The sequence below is a fragment of the Phoenix dactylifera genome, chromosome 14, assembly GCF_009389715.1.
Source record: "Phoenix dactylifera cultivar Barhee BC4 chromosome 14, palm_55x_up_171113_PBpolish2nd_filt_p, whole genome shotgun sequence".
In the NCBI taxonomy this organism is placed as follows: Eukaryota; Viridiplantae; Streptophyta; class Magnoliopsida; order Arecales; family Arecaceae; genus Phoenix; species Phoenix dactylifera.
This window is the reverse complement of record NC_052405.1, coordinates 16,208,953-16,232,252: the sequence shown is the minus strand read 5'-3', so window position 1 is coordinate 16,232,252 and position 23,300 is coordinate 16,208,953. Positions and strand designations below refer to the sequence as shown.

At 43.4% G+C, this 23,300-nt stretch overlaps 1 protein-coding gene across 1 annotated transcript; it reads left to right on the top strand.

Annotated features, from left to right (window-relative positions):
• The first annotated feature begins 10,326 nt into the window (after positions 1 to 10,326).
• On the top strand, positions 10,327 to 22,529 carry LOC103706514 (nuclear pore complex protein NUP54). The gene is made up of 9 exons (XM_008790642.3): positions 10,327 to 10,880; positions 10,983 to 11,036; positions 11,151 to 11,210; positions 11,322 to 11,432; positions 21,221 to 21,286; positions 21,361 to 21,447; positions 21,565 to 21,666; positions 21,746 to 21,895; positions 21,987 to 22,529. Exons 1-9 carry the CDS (start codon positions 10,404 to 10,406, stop codon positions 22,122 to 22,124), a joined length of 1,245 nt encoding a protein of 414 aa, XP_008788864.2. The 5' UTR covers positions 10,327 to 10,403; the 3' UTR covers positions 22,125 to 22,529.
• Positions 22,530 to 23,300: the final 771 nt, after the last annotated feature.

Below are 23,300 nucleotides of genomic sequence, written 5' to 3'. Positions count from 1 at the left end.
CACCGGACAGAGAAAGTTCCTGGTCGTCTCCATCGACTACTTCACCAAATGGGTCGAGGCCGAACCCGTCGCCCGGATCACCGAGCAAAAGATGCGAGACTTCGTGTGGAAGTCCATAATCTGCAGATTCGGACTACCCCGTATCCTTATATCTGACAATGGTCGACAATTTGACAATGTTCGTTTCAGGGAATTTTGCTCTGAGCTCGGCATTGATCACCGTTTCACCTCAGTCGCTCACCCCCAGACAAACGGGGAAACTGAGGTAACTAACCGCACTATTTTGCAGGGGCTCAAGGCTAGGCTTGATCGGTCCAAAGGACAGTGGGTCGAGGACTTGTACAATGTCCTTTGGGCGTACCGGACCACGTTCCGACTGCCCACCGGAGAGACCCCCTTCAACCTAGCATACGGCACCGAGGCCGTCATCCCGTTGGAGATCGGCCTGCCTTCTCCAAGGGTGGAGCATTACGACCCCGACACCAATTCTTCCCAGCTCAGGAGCAACTTGGACCTCGTCGAAGAGACAAGAGAGGTTGCCCGGGTCCGCATGGCGAGATACCAACAGCGAACGGCCCAATACTACAACTCTAGAGTCAAGCCCAAGCTCTTCAAAGTGGGGGACCTCGTCCTCAGGAGAGCCGAGGCTTCTCAACCGACTGAGCAAGGAAAGCTCGCCCCAAATTGGGAGGGGCCGTATCGGATCGCCCGGGTACAACGACCAGGGGCGTATAAATTAAAGTCCCTAGAGGGGACCCTGATCCCACGAAGCTGGAACTCCGAGAATCTACGAATGTACTACCAGTAAAACCCCTAGGGGTTCAAGACAATCAGGACAATGGACTCAGCTTCCTTTTCGCAAACAATTCTCTTATCTTGGTGGCTGTAATTCTCTTCTAATATTGGGTCGTCTGTGATCCTCAGATTTCCCGGCCAAAATCGGGATGCCTCGAGGCTCGACCGTAGAGTCCCAAACTCCCTCGACCTCGGGAAGAAGCCGTAAGGGGTGGAAAGGGTGGCTCCACCCGGGGCGCCACGAAGTGGACCCCCGGGAGCGGTCGACGATCCCCGATCCCCGAAGCGAGCGATCCCTCGACTAAGGTCGGGATGCCCCGAGGATCGACCGTAGAGAACCAGACTCCCTCGACCTCGGGAAGCGTCGCAGGTCGGTAGAGCGTGCCCAGACCCGCCGACTTGACGAACGATCCCTCGACTAAGGTCGGGATGCCCCGAGGGTCGACCGTAGAGAACCAGACTCCCTCGACCTCGGGAAGAAGCCGTAAGGGGTGGAAAGGGTGGCTCCACCCGGGGCGCCACGAAGTGGACCCCCGGGAGCGGTCGACGATCCCCGATCCCCGAAGCGAGCGATCCCTCGACTAAGGTCGGGATGCCCCGAGGATCGACCGTAGAGAACCAGACTCCCTCGACCTCGGGAAGCGTCGCAAGTCGGTAGAGCGTGCCCAGACCCGCCGACTTGACGAACGATCCCTCGACTAAGGTCGGGATGCCCCGAGGGTCGACCGTAGAGAACCAGACTCCCTCGACCTCGGAAAGAAGCCGTAAGGGGTGGAAAGGGTGGCTCCACCCGGGGCGCCACGAAGTGGACCCCCGGGAGCGGTCGACGATCCCCGATCCCCGAAGCGAGTTATTCTCCGACTAAGGTCGGGATGCCCCGAGGGTCGACCGTAGAGAACCAGACTCCCTCGACCTCGGGAAGCGTCGCAGGTCGGTAGAGCGTGCCCAGACCCGCCGACCTGACGAACGATCCCTCGACTAAAGTCGGGATGCCCCGAGGGTCGACCGTAGAGTCCCAAACTCCCTCGACCACGGGAGGCACCACAGGTCAGCAAAGCGTCCACGGACTCGCCGACCTGACGCAAGATCTCTCGACCCAGGTTGAGGCGCCCGAGGTCCTACCATGGGGTCTGAAACTCCCTCGACCTCGCAGAGAGCTACAATTCAATAAAGCCTCGCCAAATCCTCTCAACCTCGGTGGGCGCTGTTGGGTCCGTGAGAAACCCGAGCCCCCCTTTTAGTCAAAATGACTCCGGAGGTCAACGAGGAAAGGAGGCAACCTACTCCACCATGCGAAGCGTGACTCGGAGAATGCAAGAGGTACATCCAACTAGACGCCCTCCTTGTTAAATTTTATCTACATATTGCTGAGCGGAATTCCAACGTTGGAGTCCTATCTCGCCCCAAAGTCGGGCCTCTCCAATGGGTCGGCTTAAGATCGACCCCCTAACTACATTATGCAGGCTCCGTTCGTCAAGTCTCCGCAATCTGTACGAAGGCTTCATAAATTAGGGCCCAACTCGGCTCTCCTACGTAAACTCCGACATCTAGCTGAGAAAGTGGTCCCGACCACGAGTGTATCAGCCAAACATGGATACCAAGGCAATTTTTGGAAATCCCAGCCTTGCTCACCGAGATCTCGGCAGAGTCCGAGAACGATAACTACGAAAACCTTCGACGATGACTTACTTATTAGCCCGCGCTCCCTACGAGGGGTTCGGAGTTAAGTTCGGAAACCCGACTAAAATCCCCGAATAGCAGCAGGCATAGACCTAGTCCGGTCTTACTTGAAGGGCTAAGGCCCGACCTCGATGCCTTGGGATTTCCCTAAAGGCTAAACGTGATGACTTCCACGATTCTTAGATCCGAGCTATGGGACTTAGAGGAATTTTCTAAAAAACCTAAGACTCGGAGCTCCTTTTGGTCGGAATGACTGGAACCCGAGAAGGCTAAGACATAGCCCGGGGAAAGGGGACAACTTCGTTAAGCAACCCGAAAACTAAGATGTGAAGTTAGAGGTCGTTGAGGCAGTTAGCTAAGGCTCTAGCCTCGTTCGCAACAAAAAAGAAAGGCAAACACATAATGATGAAAGTGTTTTTCATTAACAGAAGGCCGAAGGCCGATTACAAAATTGGAGGTCGACCATTTAAGAGTCGACCTCGAATACAATGAAAAAGAAAGAAAAAATACGCTAAGTCCTAAGCGGCGGGAGCAACGTCCGGGGGGTCGTCCGGCACATTGATGATCTCGAGGTTTTCAGCCGGCACAGGCTCGGGGTCGGGGGCAGGGGCCTCGGGTACCGCCTCCGGGACGGCGTCCGTCTCGGCCGCCGGAGCCGCCTCTATGGTGCCAACCGCCTCGGCCGCCCCCGTCGAAGGCTCGGCGGGGTCTTGTTCGTATATCCCCGCCTCGGATGTCAAAATGGCGGGGAGGGCTTCCACGTCGGACCCCAGGCCCAGGTCCTCCCTCGGACGGACCGTCGAGAGGTCGTACTGAGGGCAGTACCGGCGCATCTGAGCCCGGAAGTTCTCGAAACCTCGGAGAAACCCGTCCACTGTCTCCTCCTCCAACATGTCGCGGAACTCTTGCGACTCCTTGAAGAGCTCGACGGCATGTTCGGCTCGCTCGAGTGCCCTCCTCTCCCGGGCCTCAAGTTGCTCGATTCGGAGGCGGGAGACCCCGTCCTCATACCTGAGGGCCGCGACCTCGGCCTGGACCTCCCCTAAGCGCGCCTCCGTGCCGCGCAAGGCCGACCTGGTTAGGGCGTGGGCGGCCTTCTCCTCCTCGAGCCCCTCCGCCATAGCGAGGCGCTCAGCCTCGGTGGCCGCCCACCGAGCCTCGGCCGCGGCCAACGCCGCCTCCAGCTCGGCGACTCTTTTCTTGGCCGGCTCCAGCTGTCGGCCGAGCTGTCGGACTTCTTCCCGACACCCGTGGGCGATGAACGCCAAGGTGTCGAGCTCGAGAATATGCTGAAAAGAAAGAAACGAGGGTATTGTGAGTTGAAAAGCACACAAGTACGCTAGTAACTCAAGAAAATTAAGAAGGAAGCTTACCCGGGCGGTGTTGCAGTAAGCGCTGCCAACGACCTCCTCCAGCGAAACATTCCGGAACACGGCCCGGTCCGCTGGAAGTACCGCACGCCGCAACATGGAGCGCGCGACCTCGGCATCCTGAAAGGCCGAGCTCCCCTCGGGAATAGGGGAGTCCGGCTTGACCGACTCTTCTCGGAAAGCCCGGGAAGAGCTCGGCACGACCGGGCCCGAGGTCCCGGAGCCGCTCGCTTCGGGGCCTCGTGCAAGCCCGGGTTCTGGTTGCTGCGGGGCCATGGACGACTCCCCCCGCTGGGCAAGGGGGGCAGGGCAAGAAGGGGCCGACGGGCCCGCATCACTAACGACCCGCTCCCGCCTCGGGTCGGCTGCAGGGGCCCCCGCCTCGGGGCCACTCGTGCCGGCTGAACTGGAGGCGCCGTCCGACCTCGCCCTCTTCCGGGGCTGGGGCCTAGTTCCCCCGGCCTCGGCCTCTCGCCTCCTCAGGCGAGAGAAAAGTGATGTGTTGCTGGTCGGCAGGCGGGGAATATCTGAAATCAAAATTTCGTTAAGTGTCAGACCAGTGACAGTAAAAGCAAAGAACGAAGAAAAAATAAAATAATGTAACCACCCTTACCCTCGGGGCGCGCCGAGCTCAGACCTACGCTCGCCAGGGCGTCCTCCCGCAGGAGCTCGGTCAGGTCGTTGCCCCTCCCGAGGGCTCGCACGGAGTCCAGGGTCCTCAGCTCCCTCCTCGAGGGCTCGGAGAGCTTATTGAGGGTCTTCAACCGAGGGTTCCCCCACCTCGGGTCGAACCCCCAAGGCGCCTCGGACGCCAGGAAGAAAAACTTCCCCTTCCACTCATGAATCGAGGAAGGGGCACCCTGGAAGAGTGACATACCGCCCCGAAAGGCGAAGTATAGCCACCCTGCGTCCGCCGGGTTCTTCTTTAAAAGAAAACACCGGTGGAAGAGGCCTACCGAGATCGGGATCCCGTGCCCGAGGCACAGGGACAAGAACCCGATTATGGTCCTCCACGAGTTCGGAGCCAACTGCGCCGGGACGAGCTGGTACTCGGCCAGCAGCTGGCTCACGAACTCGTGGGCGGAAAAACGCAGGCCAGCCCAAAGTGTCTCGCAGTAGACCGCGATCCGACCTGGGGGCGGCTGCGTCACCCTGTCCTCCGGCCCCGCAGTTTCAAGGCGAAACCCGGGCTGGAAGAAGAACCGGGAGCGGATCAGCTCCAACTCCTCCCCCGACAGGCTCGATCCCACTTCCTCAGGACCCAAACCCATTCCCACAGAAGAACGAAATAAAAGTTAAAAAAAGCGGAAAATGGGAGCTGGGGAGGAGAAGAAAAGAGGAAACCCTAGTGAAAACAGGGTGAAAACCTACTAGACATCGCCGGAAATCGCTCCGGGCACCGACGGCAAGGTTCGGTTGAGAAAGGAAGCAAGGGAGAAAGGCAACGAAAATAAGAAGCAGCCAAACAAGACCTTTAGGGCAACCTCGAGGGGTTTATATAGACCCCCCTGACGGCCCAGATCGATGGGGTCGGTTCCCATCCCCCGATCGGGTTGCGCCACGTGTCGACCTCGGAAGCCGAGGCACCGTATTCACTCCGGATTAATAAATCGGGTACGAAATCGAAGCGTTGTCCCATCGGATCTCGGGGCCTCATCATGGGTCTGCAAAATCAAATCGTCTTGAGGAACGAGCGGACGCTGCCCTGCTCCCCTCATTTAATAAGATCTGGGACACGTGGAGCCTCGATGTGGCCTCCACCTCTCCGGAATTGTGATCCAGTAACACGAAATCGGAAGCGTCCGACCTTGGGTCACGCCGCGTGTCCGTTTTAAACCCCATAACGGCACACTCATTAATGAGCGAGAAGCCTCGATCACGGGATTGAGGTACCACCTCGACGAGCTCGAGGACCCCCATCATTAATCCGCTGTAAGGCGATCCTGGCGATTCAAGAGACGCCACCTCCGCTTCAAGAAGCGTAATGATGCGAGCTTCATCATAAGCTCACTGAATAAAGCAGCCTCGAGACGCCAAAGGGCGCAGGTTTCACCATGAAAGTTCCGAGAAGCGCAAGGGGGCGGACGAGACTCGCCCCCCAACCTCAGTGACAGACTTTATTTCCCACGTCCGAGCCCACAAGTCGCTCGAACTCAGAAATCGGGGGTAGTGTTGGGGGGAATAAGATTTTTTTCCCAAATGACATAAATGCCCCTAAGAAGCCGTACAACTTCCGACCCCGGACGGCCGAAGTCGGCGTCCGACTTCGGAACGCCCGACCTCGAGACCTCCGACCTAAGAAAAACCCTGATGTTCGAGGTCTACTCTTGTCAGCCACCTACTACGGCCGTGCGTCTCAGAGGTCTGGCCGAGGACCATACCCTGACGCCCCTCTGGCATTTATTGCGCATGGTCGCTGTAACCCTCCGGCTTACTCCACAATAAATGCGGATCTCCGGCTTACTCCACAATAAATGCGGATCTCCAGCTTACTCCACCATAAATGCGCATGGCTCCTGTCATCTACGGACTCTCAGCTCTCCAAGGCAAATCAGCCCAGCAGAGTCTAGTCAACTATGATAAGTCTCCGATCTCGGCCAAACCTCCGACACCAATGCAATAATTCGCCTGATAGCGTGCTAGTTCGGGCTGTACGACGCCCTCACCGCCGACATCAGTGCAATGATTCGCCTGACCGTGCGCCGACCCAAATGACATGCCGAGCCGTACTACGGCTTCGCCCTGTTACATCGCAGGTAAACCGACCCCCGCCTATAAAAGGGAGCCTTGGCCTCTCAGGAGAAGGAGGATGGATACACTCTACAGACATTATTTATCTCCCTTTCTACACTATTTGCCCCCTCCCTGACTTGAGCGTCGGAGGGCCGGCGCCGGAAAACCCGGCCACCGGTTCGTGTGCAGGCACCCGGACGGAGGACGCCGCCAGCCGACGGACCGCCGCCCCGCCGTGAGAACTCACTCCTCGCTCCCTCCCCTCGACCGAAGATTGCCCCCGGGTCCAATTTCCAGCAACAATTATAATTTTCACTGGATGAGATGTCAAAGGAAACAAAATCAGCACCGTATTTGAGATCCATGCTATCCTACTTACAGCCCCACAACCCCACCCTACCAACTTACAGAAGGATAAAAACTATTGCCTTCCAGGGGACTTTAAGAGGTGCACACTTCTTGAAGTAGTTTCAATCATTAAGTGCCTTAGGACAAAGCATAACTTTCTAATAGAAGCTAAACAAGATCTGAGGAATCCCACATGTCCTGTGTCTCATCATGGACTAATTCCCTTTTTTTTTTTTGGTGAAAATGAGGGGTGAAACAGCACATTCAAACGTAACATGAAGAAGAAAGATCAGCATTTGCAAAATAAGAAACTCCAGGTGGAAAGTTTTGATCCTAGAATAAAGGTTGAGAAGATTGACAGACAATATTTGCCAGTAAATCTGCCACTTGGTTGCCTTGTCTATAGATATGAAAACTGTTAAGCGAGTAGCCAAGTCCTCTAAATGCAGTAGATCATGGAGAAAATGGTGAGATGAACCTCCTTTACCTTGTAGCCAAGTAATAATCATGGAAGGGTCTCCCTCGAGCCAATGTCAGTGGCATTAAAAAGCTCCATTGCAGAGATTGCACTATTCCAGGCTGCTGATAATGTTGTTAGCCAAATGTCAGCAGCACTAAAAACCTCAATCACAAAACCTGCAGCAGCTAAGGTCTGTTTGAAGGCTCCATCAAATGTAATCTTTAACCGACCCGGTTTGGGGGCCATCCAATGAACTAGTGGTTATATTAAAGAGACATTAGATGGTGCAAAGATCTGTTTCTGTCCAAAAACACCTTTTTTCCCTTCTAAATTTTAATTGAGTTTTCATCTAAATTACTCTAGAATATTTAGTTAAAGCAAACATATTGTGGAGAGCAAGCAGTTATGATTTTTCTTGCGAAGCAGGAAGCTTTAGAATCAAATGTTTGATTCTGATAATTAGTAGCCTTGTACTTTCTTTTCACTGCATCTTAGACATTCAATTAATGAAAATAGAACTATGATCATAGTAAAATCCTAGCTACAATGTGCAATTTGAATTTCTCGGTTCTATATGAGTATTCAAGATCTTTCTAATACACAACAGATATGAAACTAAATGCAAGTATGCATACGTCTTCTTCTATTTTATTTTACAATATATTGTAATTTAATATGGAAGACGTACAAAGATTTTTGATTTTCTTATCAATTCTTTTACTTAGAGATGTTATATTGTTATTTTAAATTCTTCCATATCCTCAGGGATATAGGAAATAAATTTCATTCTTTCTACTTTATTTGGATACATGAACTCAAGTGTTGCTCTAACTTTACAACTTCTCCAAAGTTCAATTAGATTTTCAGCCAAACTACTCTAGGATAGCTCCAATTTCATCAATAGTCGGAATTCCCTCTCTATTCTTCTATTTGTAGGTAATTATTATTAGCTTAAATTTTAAAATAAGGTGGATTTTTGGACAACTTTGTTTGACCAAAGTTGCTTTAGATTTTGGAAGTTGCTTATATTAATAATAAAACATATTTAGGAGATGTTCCTAAAGGGTTTGACATCTTTCTGCTCAATAAAATAGTTTTCTGTTAGGATTCATTTGTTTCCATGCAAACATTAGAAATGCGAGTTTTGAAAGTTTAAATTGATAAAGGTGCCAACTAATCAAGTTGGTGAAGCCTCTTGTAGTTGTTCTAGGATATTTTAGAAAGAGCGCCTCTATTACATACTTCATTGCTTATAAACTGCTACTAAAAATAAATAAAAAAGCAGTATCTATAATCGAAAGTGAGTAGGAGGACATTAAAGGTACATTAATGCACTACTCGCCTATGCTTGAACTTGATTCGATTCTATCTGAACCAAACTTCAATGCTTTCTTATTGAAGTGTAAAGTCAAGTTGCTCACTTCAGGTTGAGTTACATGGTAAACAAATGCCTGAAAGACTGTTGAAGTGCAGTTTGGGCTCTTCACTTCCATAGAAACAGGCGTAACCTTGACATGTCCCTATGTAAATGGTCGTATTCAAGTACCCCTGTTTAATTGTAATGCTATTATATGTGGTTAATGGTGGCTTCAACATTCATGGCATATTTATCTGTTGTTATTGACTATCCCTCAATTACTACTAAATATTTTAGTGCATACAAGTATTGCCATTTTTCCAGTAGAGTCCAAATTTTTGTTTATTTTACTAGATCTCAAGAGCTGCTAGATTGGTCAGCTGAAGGATTGTTATCTAGGAGAACAAAGAGAATAAATCAAAAAATATATATAGAGAAAGAATGGGAGATCCACCTGCTTCATGATTACTTAGATCCGAAAACTTGGAATTGCATCATCCCTAAAAGCTTTAATTGCTAAACAAAAGTTTGGTAGATCAAGTTGAGAGTTGGCTTCTTGTCTGACCCAATAGTTACAAGATCTCATAGGATGCTTTTGGGTACCGAATAGCTAATCACTCCTTGAATATATTTAACATGGGTATTCACCTCCTGCCTAACTATGGAATAACCTTTTTTTTTTTTTGCTGTTTCCTTGGTTCTCCCATTAGTGGGATAAAATTGTTGAAAAAAATAAAGAAGTAGAGTGAGAAGAGAGAGCTTTGTACGATTAAAGTTATTTCACTTTCTCTCGAAATAACTCATCTATATTAAACAACTTTTTAGACCTTCGATCAAATAAGTTTATCCGCCTTTTTTCAGATGGTGTTGGCTAGTTAGCAGGATAAATTTATGTTATCCATCCTTTAGCTAGCATCTAAACATGGCCTTAGATGTACTATTCTTCTGTAATTCAATTTGATTTTTCTTTGCGTGTAGCTCTAAATAGAATTTAATCTTCGAGTTAAACCCAATTTTAAAAAACTTGCTAGTTGCACATCTTTATTTTTTAAAAGGCATAAATATCGAGATAAGATAGGTTTTTCGTAACTTAGTTTTTATTTTTGGTTTTCTAAGCCTAGTGGTCAATTTTTGAGTGTTTAAAATCGTGAAAACTACAAAACATGGTTTTGATTTTTTGAAACCAAACAATAGCCTACCACTACCAAACCATTGCCACCACACATCATCTGTGAGCCATTACCAACCACCACTTGTTGTTAGCCATTGCCCATTGTCAATCATAACTTGTTTGGTTGTTGTTGCCGGCCATCGGCCATCGCTCATTACCATCCATCATTATCATCGTTGCTGATAGCTTCAAAATATTAGCTTTCTATAAAAATTAAGTTTAAATTTTAAAAAATTGCAAACAAAAAAAGCGTATGCCGGACGCTACATAAAATTGGTTGACGTAATTTTTGCCCTCTCTGTTTCCCTCCCTTCGTGGCTTGAGCGAACACCTTAGCCACTATACGTGCCGGTCCAATTCTTCTTCTCACCAGCGGTGACCGTATCCAGTCCCAAAACCGAGCAAAGGAACCAAACCCCGTTCAAAACCCCTAAAACCGAGCAAGCCCTCCCACTGAGAGTCCAGCGAAGGAGGCTGCAAAGAAGAAGGATGTTCGGGACCCCTCCGTCCACTCCGGCGTTCGGGACTCCCGCCTCGACGCCGGCGTTCGGCACCCCCTCCTCGACGCCGGCCTTCGGCACCCCCTCCTCCACGCCGGCCTTCGGCACCCCCTCCTCCACGCCGACCTTCGGCACCCCTTCATCGACGCCGGCCTTCGGCACCCCTTCATCGACGCCGGCCTTCGGCACCCCGTCGGCTCCATCCTTCGCCACGCCGTCGGCATTTGGGTCCTCACCCTCGCCCTTCTTCTCCCATCCGCTGCAGCAGCAGCAACCCCAACCGTCGCCCTTCTCCCTCTTCCCTCAATCGCAGCAGCAGCAGCAGCAACAGCAGCAACAGCAGCAGCAATCGATGCCGTCATTTGGATTCCAGCCATCGGCTTCGCCCTTCGGCAATGCTCAGATCACCACCCAGATGGCCCCTGTCGCCCCCCTCACCCTCTCCCTGGCCGATCGCGACCTCCAGGTTCGAATTCCGTGCATCTCTGAGACCCAAACCATAGATTGTTGAAGGAATGAAGAAACCCTCGATGAAATGCTTCTAAAGTTTGTGTCTTGATGTTGTTAGGCGATCGTGGATGCTTACAGGGAGGACCCTGGGAACCCTAAGTACTCCTTCAGAGTCTGATTCTTTTGCTCACCTTCCTCTCATTCTTGTTTCAAAATTTTGAATTTGAGGGTTTCCCGCTCTTCTTTGGCGTTTCTCGATTTATGGAAAATTTTTCCTTTTCTGCAGCATTTGCTGTTCAGTGTTACTGATTCAGCGGCTCGGGTGAAGCCAGTTGGTGTGTCAGATGTGAGTTCTTGATTATTTCGTTCAGCTTGTTCTGCTAATTTGTTGATGGATTTGTTTTGGGATTGGTTAGGGTTTGTGGATTTGATACGGGAGTATGGCTTGTGGTTGCAGATTATGTGGGCAGAGGCAATGAGGAAGCTGGAGGGGATGGATAGTTTGGATCGGGAGAGGCTGTGGCCTCAGCTTATTCAGAGTTTTAAAGATCTCTCTCATCGGCTCAAGGTAAGGAACAAGGGGTACAATTCAACTGAAATGTGAGCCCCTTGTTTGCTTAATTGACCTTTGCCCCTCATCATACCATTTCGTTTGGACCTTCACCACTATATTAGCATTGGTGTTTCTTCTGTCATTCTTTACTGCACATTTATGCACATATTTCCACTGGTTTTTTTCTTTTCCTGACTTGTTATTAATTAACATGACATGCTTTTAATTTGCTGTTAATTTGAGCTTGGAAGGTGGTTAATTTGTATTGCTGTTAACGTCATTTATGGGATGCAAGCCTTTTTTTTTTAAGAAAAAAAATTGTTGTTGCTTGAAATCTTGCATACCCCTCTTGACATGGCTACTTGGAGGTTGAATATGGATATAGATATAATTTCAATTCTAAATATAGGAAATCTGACTAGTTGTTTCGTTAGAGAACATCTGAATCTGGAAAAGAAAAGAATTGGGCAGATGCCTGAACAGAGATTCACATAAATATTGATGAGATTACAGGAAAAGTGAAATCTAGCCTACGAAGAAGAAAAAGAGAAGACTCCTTGAATCTCATGGTTAAGGGGGAAAGGGAAATGGATATTTGGATGTTCAACCACTATAAGGTCTCTATATTAGTTGGCCTCCACCAAAAAGTTAGCCATCCAATGGTTCTTCTGAATTTTGCCTCTATTGGGCCCAAAACTTCCCTCTTTTCTCAAGCTAGCATAACACTTACTTAAGTGGCTGACCACATCTTTGCTTGCCTCATCAAGCATGTAGTTCGCACATCATAAATATGGAGCAACTTCAAACACATGCATCCATTATCGCTTGAGCTGATTTTAACTTATTTTTAACATAGCTACCTTACATTATTCAAACTCCTTATTCATAAACAAAAAAGAATGTCTGTTACTCCTAAATCATGAAACAAAATAAGTACCTGATCTATGTTATCCCCTTTTTATCTTTGTTTACCAGCATCACATTGAATTTCCCCTGGAATTCAACTTCAATTGGACTGAACCGAGTTACATGACACCTTACTTATCATAAATTCACAATGGACCCCACAAAATATATGATGCTACCATAGAAGAGGACGTCATATCGTAATTGCTTTTGATAAATCTTTGACAATGACAGTTAGAAGACATTTCTATGAGTTTTCTACCTTCTCTTAATTTCCTAACTGAGAGAGATATTGCCAATCTTGGTTTTTGAATACCTATTTTTCAAGGAAGTTCTAAGCCAGATATGGAGCACCTACCATCCATTATCAAAGCATAATCAAAGTATATAATGTTTGTTTGGCAAATAGCCTTGTCCTTCTAGATATTTGATCTTCAACTATTACTGTAATCATGATTTATTATAGTAAGAAGGCCTTTCCATGTTCTTCCTTCTTCCTTTTCACCGATCTGCAGCTATGCATTATGTGGTACTATGTGTAACACTTATCCAGAGTGAAGGTGTCAAATATAGAGCTAGTTCCTTTCATTCTACATATGGGTTTGCTGCCAACTTGTTTATCCTGGAAGCATGGGTATGAATTGGGGGCATTGGGTTGCTTGACTGTTATGTAAGCTTGGGTTGCGAACTAGAGGCATCTGCTTTTGCTTGCTTTTCCAATCTGCATTCAGTTGTAAATTTCTTCTACCCTACATATGCAAACTCATGGAATTTTCACTACATAATTTCATAAATAGTCTTTGCATCATGGAGTTTTGCTATTGATTTAATGTGACTTGCATGCTTTGAATCCGTGGTAGACTTTACTGAAGAATTAGAAGAAATTTGTAAAGTAAGCAAATAAATTCTTTATGCATATAGACATACAGAGAACTGGAAAAAGGCAGTGTATCTTAGTATTGAAGGTCTACCATTGTGCTCCTTCAAAACATCAGTAAAATATGTACTCCATGAGAGTATTGTCAATACATGCAATGGAAAGCTTGCATTACTAGTGCAGTCAATACTTATTAACTCCATAGTATTATTATGTCTCATTGCGTTGAATGTAAGAGTGCATTTTACTTTTTCCATGTCAATATTAACAGTTAGATAATGCTACTAAAATCTAACTTAATAGACCAACAAGAAATCACTCATTTTACTTTTTCCGTGTCAATGTTAACACTTAGATTATTCTACTAAAACCTAACTTAATAGATACATCAAGACAAAATAGTGATATCTTATTATCATTTTTAGAGTTTGTCAGGAATTTGATTGAGTTCATGAATAGACCAAGAGAGAAGGGACCAAATAACAATTATCTTTTGGATGTTGAATTGAGTAGATGAAAAATTTTCTCAACCCGAGCGTAAGAAGATTCATTCTTTCAGAACATGCATCCATAAGATGATCATGAACATGGGGAAATGATCAGATGACATGGGTGCCCAGTAGAATCTTGCACAAGTAAAAGTAATGTTAAAGGTTAGAACAATTCATTATCTGTAATTACATTATCATTTATATCAAAAGCTAAACAGATGACTAGACTTATAAAATGAAAGAAAAATGTAAAGAGATGGATCCTAGGCCTGATATTAGTTCCCCTAAGGAGTCAGTGGCCTGTAATTCTATTTCTTTTGGGCTTAAGCTAGCAGCTAATCAAGACCCTATAGGCCAGTTAAGTGCCCAATCCTAATCCAAACTATCCTTATTGAAATACAGTTCCTCTTACTTATTCATGACTCAGTTCCATACCTTTTAACCCACACTAAATTAATTGGTTAAGTGGAGAAGTGTTAGGATTGGTCGGGGGCTTACAGGTCATGTTTTGTGTGTTGGGGGCTCTGCGATTGCAATGTACGAACTTTGTAAGAACCCTTTTTCATTCTTGCATGAATGTTGCAAACAATTCTTTTACAAAGCTGCACGAACTTCACTATTGAAATGTACAAATCTTGTGAGAGCTCTCTTACGGTCTTTCAAGAATGTTGCAAACTATTCTATTATAAACCTACATGGACGACATCATTGTAATGCATGAATTTTGTGAGAACTCTTATACGGATTTACCATAGTGTTACAAATAACTCTGTCACAAACCTCTATGAACTCCACTATTACAATACATGAACTTTGTTAGAAACCTTTTCCAACCTTTCAAGAATGTTGCAAACAACTGTCACATGCTTGTACGAAGTCCACTACTACAATGCATGAACTTTATGATAACTTTTTAACAACCTTGCAAAAATGTTGCAAACAACTCTGTTACATATGTGCATAAACTCTTCTATTGTAATGCACGAACTTTGTGAGAACTCTCTTACAGCCTTGCAAGAATAGTGCACAAAACTCTATTACATACCTGTACGAATTCTACTATTGCAATGGTAAGACCTTGTGACAACTCTCTTACCCTTGCGAGAATGTTGCAAATAACTCTATTACAAACCTGTACAAACATCCTATATTTTGTGTAATACATGTAGGTTCAAATTAGGTTCAAATATATATTTTGTGTAATATATGTAGATTCAAATTAGGTTGGGTTGGATTAGAAAGTTCCATAACATATTTGATTTGTAGTTTTGTTTGATTTGAGTTGGTCAAGCTGCTTAAGCCCTACATCTTAAACCATATTCAAGCAGAATTGGATTGTTGTTAGATGGCCTATGTTTCACTGCCTTATTATTTTGAGGAGCCAACATTTTATTTGTTGTCCATCTGAGCTTTCTTAGGCCAAGTTCTTAGTACAGATATTTTGAAACCATTCAAGATGATCAGGAGCATTCTTCCTTTGAGTGACATCCCAACGTTGTGATCCAATCAAGGAGAAGAAAGACATCCCTCAATTTGTTCAATTCCAATCTCTCAAAAGAAATTAGAAGAAGATGAAAATAGGGCTTAAGTCCCCTTTTCTTTTATTGATAATCCATACCTCTTAAACTTATGTACATAGCCTCTATTTATAATACTAGTAAGGTCCTCCCTTTCACAATTTGAGTTCGATTCCTCTTTTAGTTCGAATAGGACTAGATCTCCAAAAATAAATATGACTAATAGAAATATTTTAGAAAAAGTAAAAATTTTACAGTAGGTAGATCTCGACTTCTACATCAACTTTGCTTTCTATCGTTCTACTTAATTTTTCACGGATGGAAAAATAACGTCCAGTCAAAATCTTACCTGAAAAGGAAAGTTTTGATTTGACCGGCCCGTTTTGTGGCCCAAATGAAATATTGTCCTAATTTAACACTCTAGAGGGTTACCCCAAAGTTGTAGATATTAAAAAAGCTACCCAATTTTTTTAAAAAAAGATCGTCTTAATCAGGTATCATATGACTAAGTTATGGCCTCCTGAAGTTTGACACAAAATTCAGCTTTCTAATGTAGTGGATCTTGCTCATGGTTTTTGTCTAGACTTGCTCGTAGTGGCTAAAATGTTCCACATCGAGTTTGGTGATCTCCTTAGATATCCGTAGTAGCCAAAGTGATTCACATCGAGTCTTATAATTCTTCTAGATATCATTAGTAGTCAATATGGTCCCCATCGAGTCTGGTGATCCTTCTGAGTACTCGTATTGGCCAAAATGATCCATATCGAGTTTGATCATCCTTCTGGATTGGAGCCTCTCTTGTTTAGGGGATTTAGCTCCTGCTAAATCAGAACTGAAGATGGAGAAGCGCCTGCTTTCTTGCCTCACGGCCAAACCACTTGGCTTTGCTCAGAGAGAATTGCCGGTGCTTGTGTTGAAGGCGTCGCCAATCGAGACACGATCTTGGTGCGTTGGGCTATCTTTTTCTTTAGTTGTGTGAGACGTTTCATCATCCATCAAGGTAGAACTAGCATCCATAATCGTCTTTATCCTTCAATATACTTCAAGCATGGATAGCCCTTCTCTTGGCTGTTTGTACTGCTCACGCATCTAGACCATACACTAAGGTTTCCGTAAATGTAGAGGATTGAAGCTCTAATTCCAACTTGATTCGATCGAGAAGAAGAAAGGTTTTTTTCAATCCGCTCAACTCAAATCTCTTAAAAAAAAAAAACTAGAAGATGGAAGAATTGCAAAAGTACGGCTTAAGTCTTCTTTTCTTTTGTTGATGATCTACACCTCTTAAACTAATGCACATAGATTCTATTTATAATACTAGTAAGGTTCTCTCTTTCACAATTTGGATTGGATTTCTCTTCTAGTTCGAATAGAACCAGATCTCCAAAAATAAAATTCTACAGGGGGTAAATCTCGGCTTCTACATCAACATTGTCTTTTGTTGCTCTACTTAATTCTGATTCAGAGATGCCGTTCGGTCAAAATCTTTCTCGAAAATGACAGTTTCGATTTGACCAGTCCATTTTAGAGCCCAAACAATGGAATTTCGTCTCGATTTAATACTCTAGGGGTTAGCCCAAAGTTCTAGATCTTAAAAAGCTACCTAATTCAAAAAAAAATCATCTCAATCGGGTATTGTATGACTAAGTTATGACCTCCCGAAGTTTCGGCATGTGATTCGGCTTCCCGATGTAGCGGATCCTGTTTTGCTCTACTTATAGTGGCCAAAGTATTCCGCATCGAGTTTGGTGATCTTCTTGGATACTCATAGTGGCAAAAGTGATCCACATCGATCTGATGATCCTCCTAGATATTTGTAGTGGTCAATGTAGTCCACATCGAGTCTAGTAATCCTCCTGAATACTTGTAGTTGCCAAAGTGGTTCATATCGAGTCTGGTGATCCTCGTGGATCATATTGAGAGTTTAACAACGAATTGAGGGGGCTTTCAGCTCTCCGACATATGGGTTCTTGTCACATTGTTCCTTTTCCAACATTGAATATTCCTAACAAATGCAGATAGGATCTATAATATCATGACCTATGACAATGGCTTTGTTGATTGGTCCATTTTTTACCCATTTTGTGCCTCATGAGTAAATCATTGATTTTGACAACCAGTTTCTCCATTCTAGTTAGGTGAGCACTATTTGTGCTTTTATTGCATGGTGATAGTTCATAGTGACCTTTTGTTAGGTAGACAAGAATTTTCTCTTTCTTTAATGCAAGTGCACTTTGGAGATGTTCATGGATTCCCTCCCGGTCTTATAACTTTGTATGCAATATTTATTATCTTAAAGTTCTTCATTGGTTTAGATGAGATCCTCATATTAATTTGATCTTTTTTTTTGCACCATTCTTAACATGAGCATCATCATCAAGAGTCTTCATAAGTATATTTATTAGATAACACTCCTAGAATAACATCAAAATCCTACTTCTCTTTGTTTGTCGCGTCATATTTGCTAGTATTGATGTTTTTACCATTGCCCAATCTAGCATCAATAGACTTTGACCCTACTAGGTACCTTTCTAGTTTATAGGTTGCTTTTCTTTGAGAAGGCCAGTCTGTCGTAATCATTGTTGTTAAAGCATTTAGACCATTCACTGAATGCTTTAAAATTTCTCTAGTTTTTCAAAAAGAAAAATGTCTTTTGATGTATGCGTAACCAATTAAGAGTAGGAAGTATTGTATAAACTTATAATAAGCTAAACTATTAAAAATAATAACTTCATCAGCTGGAAGCTTTTTGGCATGATTTTGTTGTCACCATTCAGAGTGAAAGAAGCGAAAATAGGTATATACAGGCATGCATGTACAAAAGCAGAGGAAGACAAATGTGATGCTGGTAATGCTGATGGTGACAAGGAAGAGAAGAGTAAAAAAAGAGAAAGGAAAAGGAGAGTTTTGATTAACTAGTTCACATCAGTGCTTGCTCGTTTGGGGATAATTTAGCTAAGAAATATGGAACTGAGAGATACGATAAGATGAAACTATTTGCAAAGGTGAAGGCAGAAATCAAGATCCGAAAGTAAAGATGGCAACAATTTTTTTTATTAATAAAATTTCCAAATGTTCTGACAAAAGTGATGCTTTCATTAATTAAAATTGGTGTATGTATGTGTGTTTATGTGTGTGTGTGTGTGTGTATTTTATATAAACTATATCTAGCTGTTGAACTTGATTGATTATTCGAGTGCCTTCCTTTTGGCTGGTAGGGAAATTTTGAACAGCTAAGATTCAAAATGTTGCTACTTGTAGCCTTAATGGTTAGCTGAAATACTGTCTTTATGGCCCTCCTATAATTGTTATTAGAAGCTTGGCCAATGTTGTGACAAAAAAACTCTATCAGTTCAAACACAATGTTTATATAGAAGAGAGTGGTAAAAAAATTGATAGATAATAAGTTGGTCTAGATTCCTGAATGAGAGAATGTTTTTACATTTATTTGAGACCTATTTCAATGTAACATGTCACTTTAATTAATAAATGACAATCTTTTCCTACTTATATAATAATGTTAGTTGATCTTCCATAAAGCCTGCTTAAGAATTCAAAATTAATGTCACAAGCAACTATACCACATAGCAGAGAATCAGTACGGTGTTGGAAATAAACAACCAACAAAGATATGGTGAAAAATGTTATTGTAGATTGTAATTAAGGTTATGCCTCAAGACACGAACAAGAGCAACAGAAGGAGACATTGTAACTTTGCTTTCCCAGCATTCCTGATACCTTAAACCACTTTGCATAATTCCTAACCTGCTCCTGAAGATAGAAAATTTAACACGGTTGCGTAGGTCTACATGATAGAAGTTGCTAGGAAGGAGGAAATTTAACTAAGACAAGGTGCCTGGTGTGGCTGCTGGAACTACTGCCTTCCTACATGCTAGTAGTAATCTCCATCAATGGCCGATGTTTCTGCCAATTCTATAATATATTAGATAAATATATGACAATTCAATTAAATTCAAAATATGCAAGTTTACATGGACACGGGACTTATCCAAGCATATGACTTGACTTGGTTTAGACATTTACTATTAGTGCATAGTGATTTTATCTAAAATTAAGTTATTTCTAAGCGATATTCCTCTATTCAACCTCCTTGAGTGCTTCGTTAGGAAGGAGGAAATTTAACTAAGACAAGGTGCCTGGTGTGGCTGCTGGAACTACTGCCTTCCTACATGCTAGTAGTAATCTCCATCAATGGCCGATGTTTCTGCCAATTCTATAATATATTAGATAAATATATGACAATTCAATTAAATTCAAAACATGCAAGTTTACATGGACACGGGACTTATCCAAGCATATGATTTGACTTGGTTTAGACATTTACTATTAGTGCATAGTGATTTTATCTAAAATTAAGTTATTTCTAAGCGATATTCCTCTATTCAACCTCCTTGAGTGCTTCGTATCAGTTCATCAGTTGAGCATTCAGGGCAAGTTCTATCACAGTGTCAGTATGCAGTACAGTACGAGATAGCAAGACGTACCGAGTGTTGGTACGGTACGAGACTGCTTATCGGTTTGGTGCTGGTACAGTACGGTACCGATCGGTATAGCAAACCTTAGTTACAACTCAACCACAGCATTCATCAAGTGCGTATTTGCAATTTGATGATAAGATATTCAACATGCAAGTTTCCAGTTAACTTAGCATGCTTGTTGTTCACAACTCTGAGCGGTTAGTTTGGTTCTGGCCCTTATTGGAACATCTGAGCATTCTTGTGGGCATCTAACATTCTAAACAATGGGAGAACTTGCCTCCAAGTGATAAATCTGATGCACTCTTATAAAATTAGGGTTTTCAACTTGTTTTTTGTTTTTTTTGACTTTTGGATATTTTGTTCATATCACATATCCATTTTATTGTCATTCTCATCATCACCATTGTGCTCATTCTTTGTATTTCCGGTCCTTTTCATTTGCAAATATTGGACTTGTATTACATAATGGTTTATATTTTGCCTTGCAGAACCTTGGCATTCTTAGACTTTTGTTCATTCACTGTGTCTACGCACTTGTTTTTTGGTCCCAAATTATTAATATGAGTTTTGTAAGGACATATCACGATATCTGATTGGAAAAAAATGTAAATCCATGACCTATTAAAATTGCTTTGAAAAATGGTAAGATAGTAAAGTCCAAACATTCTATAAATTATACAAAAGGTTCTGCTAAATTGTTTAATCAATTGGTCTTCTACTTATGATGCATATGATCATTTATGTACTTCTAATCGTTTTACCTGCCAGAAATTTACTTGCAAAAAGTTTTCGGTCTAATGATGCTTTACAAACATGTCTTCTCCCATTTCCAGTGCCTCCAAACTGCTTCTTCTATCCTTTTAGCTCCAAGTGCATGGCCTGATTTTCTAAAAAACAATGATTTATTACAATATGTAGGAGAGCGGATGTGAATAACTTGTAAGTTGACTGGTGTATTTGTCTCTGAAGGTAGTAAAAGATTAGTAACACATGAACCTTGCCCAAGTTGTTTCATATTCTATTCTGTTCAATGTTTTAACAAAATTACAAACTTCTTTTTCGTGGCAGCCAAAAATTACTAAATTTAGTAGCTTAACAGCTGCAACCTTCATGTATAAATAACTTCCAAGAACCATATATCAACTCTTTTCTTTTTCTTTTTCTTTTTTCTTTTTGATCTATGATCTATGTCAACAAGGGTTTAATTAAAAATATGTTATTTTTTGTTCTTGTTGAGCCAAAATTGTACTATTCCAGCCCACCTGATGTAAGTCATACAATATTATAGCAACTCTGAAGCATCTTCCTTCTCTTGGTTCCTCCCCTTTCCCCCATCTTTTGCATCACAAATACCAGTATAAGAATTAAATTCATTATGAAGAACCCCTCTGCTACCGCACTGACCAAAGTTTGCCTACCTCAGCATTAAAATTGCATTCAGATCTGTCATTCATCAACTAATTGTCGGCTATTTTGTGCAAGAAATTGATCATTATCGTCATCCCTGTTATTGCAGGTTCAAGATGAAGTCCTCTCTTCGGATGCTGAGAGGCTGCGTATGGCACAAGCCAATGTCAAAATGGTCTGTTTTTGCTTACTAATGTTACTGCACATCACAATTGTCTTTCTGAGCCGAAATTGTTACCCGCGCCACAGCTTCTAAGACATTTCCAAGCAGACACACTTCCATGGATTCAAAAGATGAAACAGAAAGAACAAGTGCTTCAAAGGCGTCTTTTGAGGGTAGGAAGGCTCCTATAGGATTTGCTTTTATTTGTGTATCTTTGGCATCAGAAAAGAAGAATTTTTTATCTACTCATACTTCTGGTTGAATTATTTTCTGCTCTGTTTTGGATAAAGGTAATGAGAATAGTGGAGGCCTTGGAGGGTAAGGGTTTGCGTGTGCCGCTGATGAAAGGTGAAGTTGAGTTGGCTGAGAAGTTGAATGCGATAGCAAGACAGGTCTGTCCATTTCGTTCTTCTCTGTTTTTTTAGTTCGGTTGCACTTAACTAAATTTGTGGATGCAATACGTCGATCCAGCTGAAAGGACCTGGAGCGGAATTATCCAGGAGGGTTCATAATATGCTTACCATATCACGTGTGCGTGCAAATACTGGTGCTCTTGGCAGTTGTATCTATCTTCCTGGTTCTACGAAGATTCATGAACAGAGCCTAGCTGAGCTGCAAGAGGTGAAGATAGTGCAGCCTATTTCCTAAAATTTCTACAATTAAGCCGTTTATGGTGGCCCCATCTTTAATCATTTGATATTTGTAAAATTAGGTCTTGCAGCAGCAAACTGAAGCAATTGCCAGGTTAGGGATTGTAATGAAGAGAGATACCAGAGATATGGAGATCATTATGTCTGAGAGCACTGACATGGTTGAAGATGGTGGTGGGAGGTGGGCTTTGAGAAGCTGACAAGAAGTTAACCTGCCATATAAGGCTATGAAAGAATGTTCTTTTTCAGTTCCCGGGGGAGATATTGGCAGCCGGCTCAACCTTGAGGCACATTAGGGCATAAATAGAAAAGGTGTATAGCAGTGACCGGAGAAAGCTTGCACGAACTCAGATGGCATTGTTCCCAAAACTTTCTGCTCTAATTTTTGAGTTCTCAGAGTTCAATTTTTGTGCGTTCAAGTGTCTCACCTTTTTCTTGGTTTGCTTGCACTTTGTGACCCCCAAATCTATCAATGGGCTGTGAATTTCATTCACCTTTTTTACCTGTAAGTTTTCTTACAGTCAGCTCTTTTTCCTTCTCGTGTGTTTTTCAAACCAGTTATGGATACCCCGCATCTCCAATATATTATTGTGTTTCTGAAACCAGTTAGCCCATCTGTTTTGTTTTTTTGGATTTTAATTTCTGTGATAGTTAAAAGAGAGTGCTAACAGTCAGCCAAATTGTTCTAGCTGCTCTGAGATTGTGCACATTAACCTTAATGAGATATTAGAAGAAATTGAGTCCCTGTATCTATATGGTTTGCTTAGGATTAGAAATCACAATGTGTACTTTTTAATCCATTTTCAATCTTCTTTTTTTGAGTTCTATTTTTCCTTTCAGTGATCTATTAGATAGATGGTATTAATACTACCGAACTTTCACAGCATATCAAGTTTTGATTTTGAGTGTGTCGATTGTAACATAGATCAAAAAAAAAAACAGCATTTATAAATTTGGATGATCAAACCTTGTGGAAGCACGAACACAGCGTATCTAGAATCTCGGGTTAGATTACTTGTTCAATCCTGCAAACGAGAATAAAATCATGTAGCAGAAAGCATCCACTAGCTGCAGAGCGACTTTTAACTTCCTAGAGAACTGGCCACTCACTTGGCTGGGCTCCTTGGATCTCTGATCTTCTCAATGCTTGTGATCTGTGCATGATTCACATGCCATTGAGGTATACCCTCTGTTTATAGAGTTGAGAACCCTAATCACCTCAAGCAACTGAGGTAGAGTGAAGTCTATCATCTGCAGTGATGGGAGTAATGTTGGATTCTATCCTCTCTCAAGATAGTAACTATGCTTTTATGAAATAGTATTTGAATTGGAAGGATCAGCATACCATTGGCATCTTAGATTGGGTCCAATGCCAA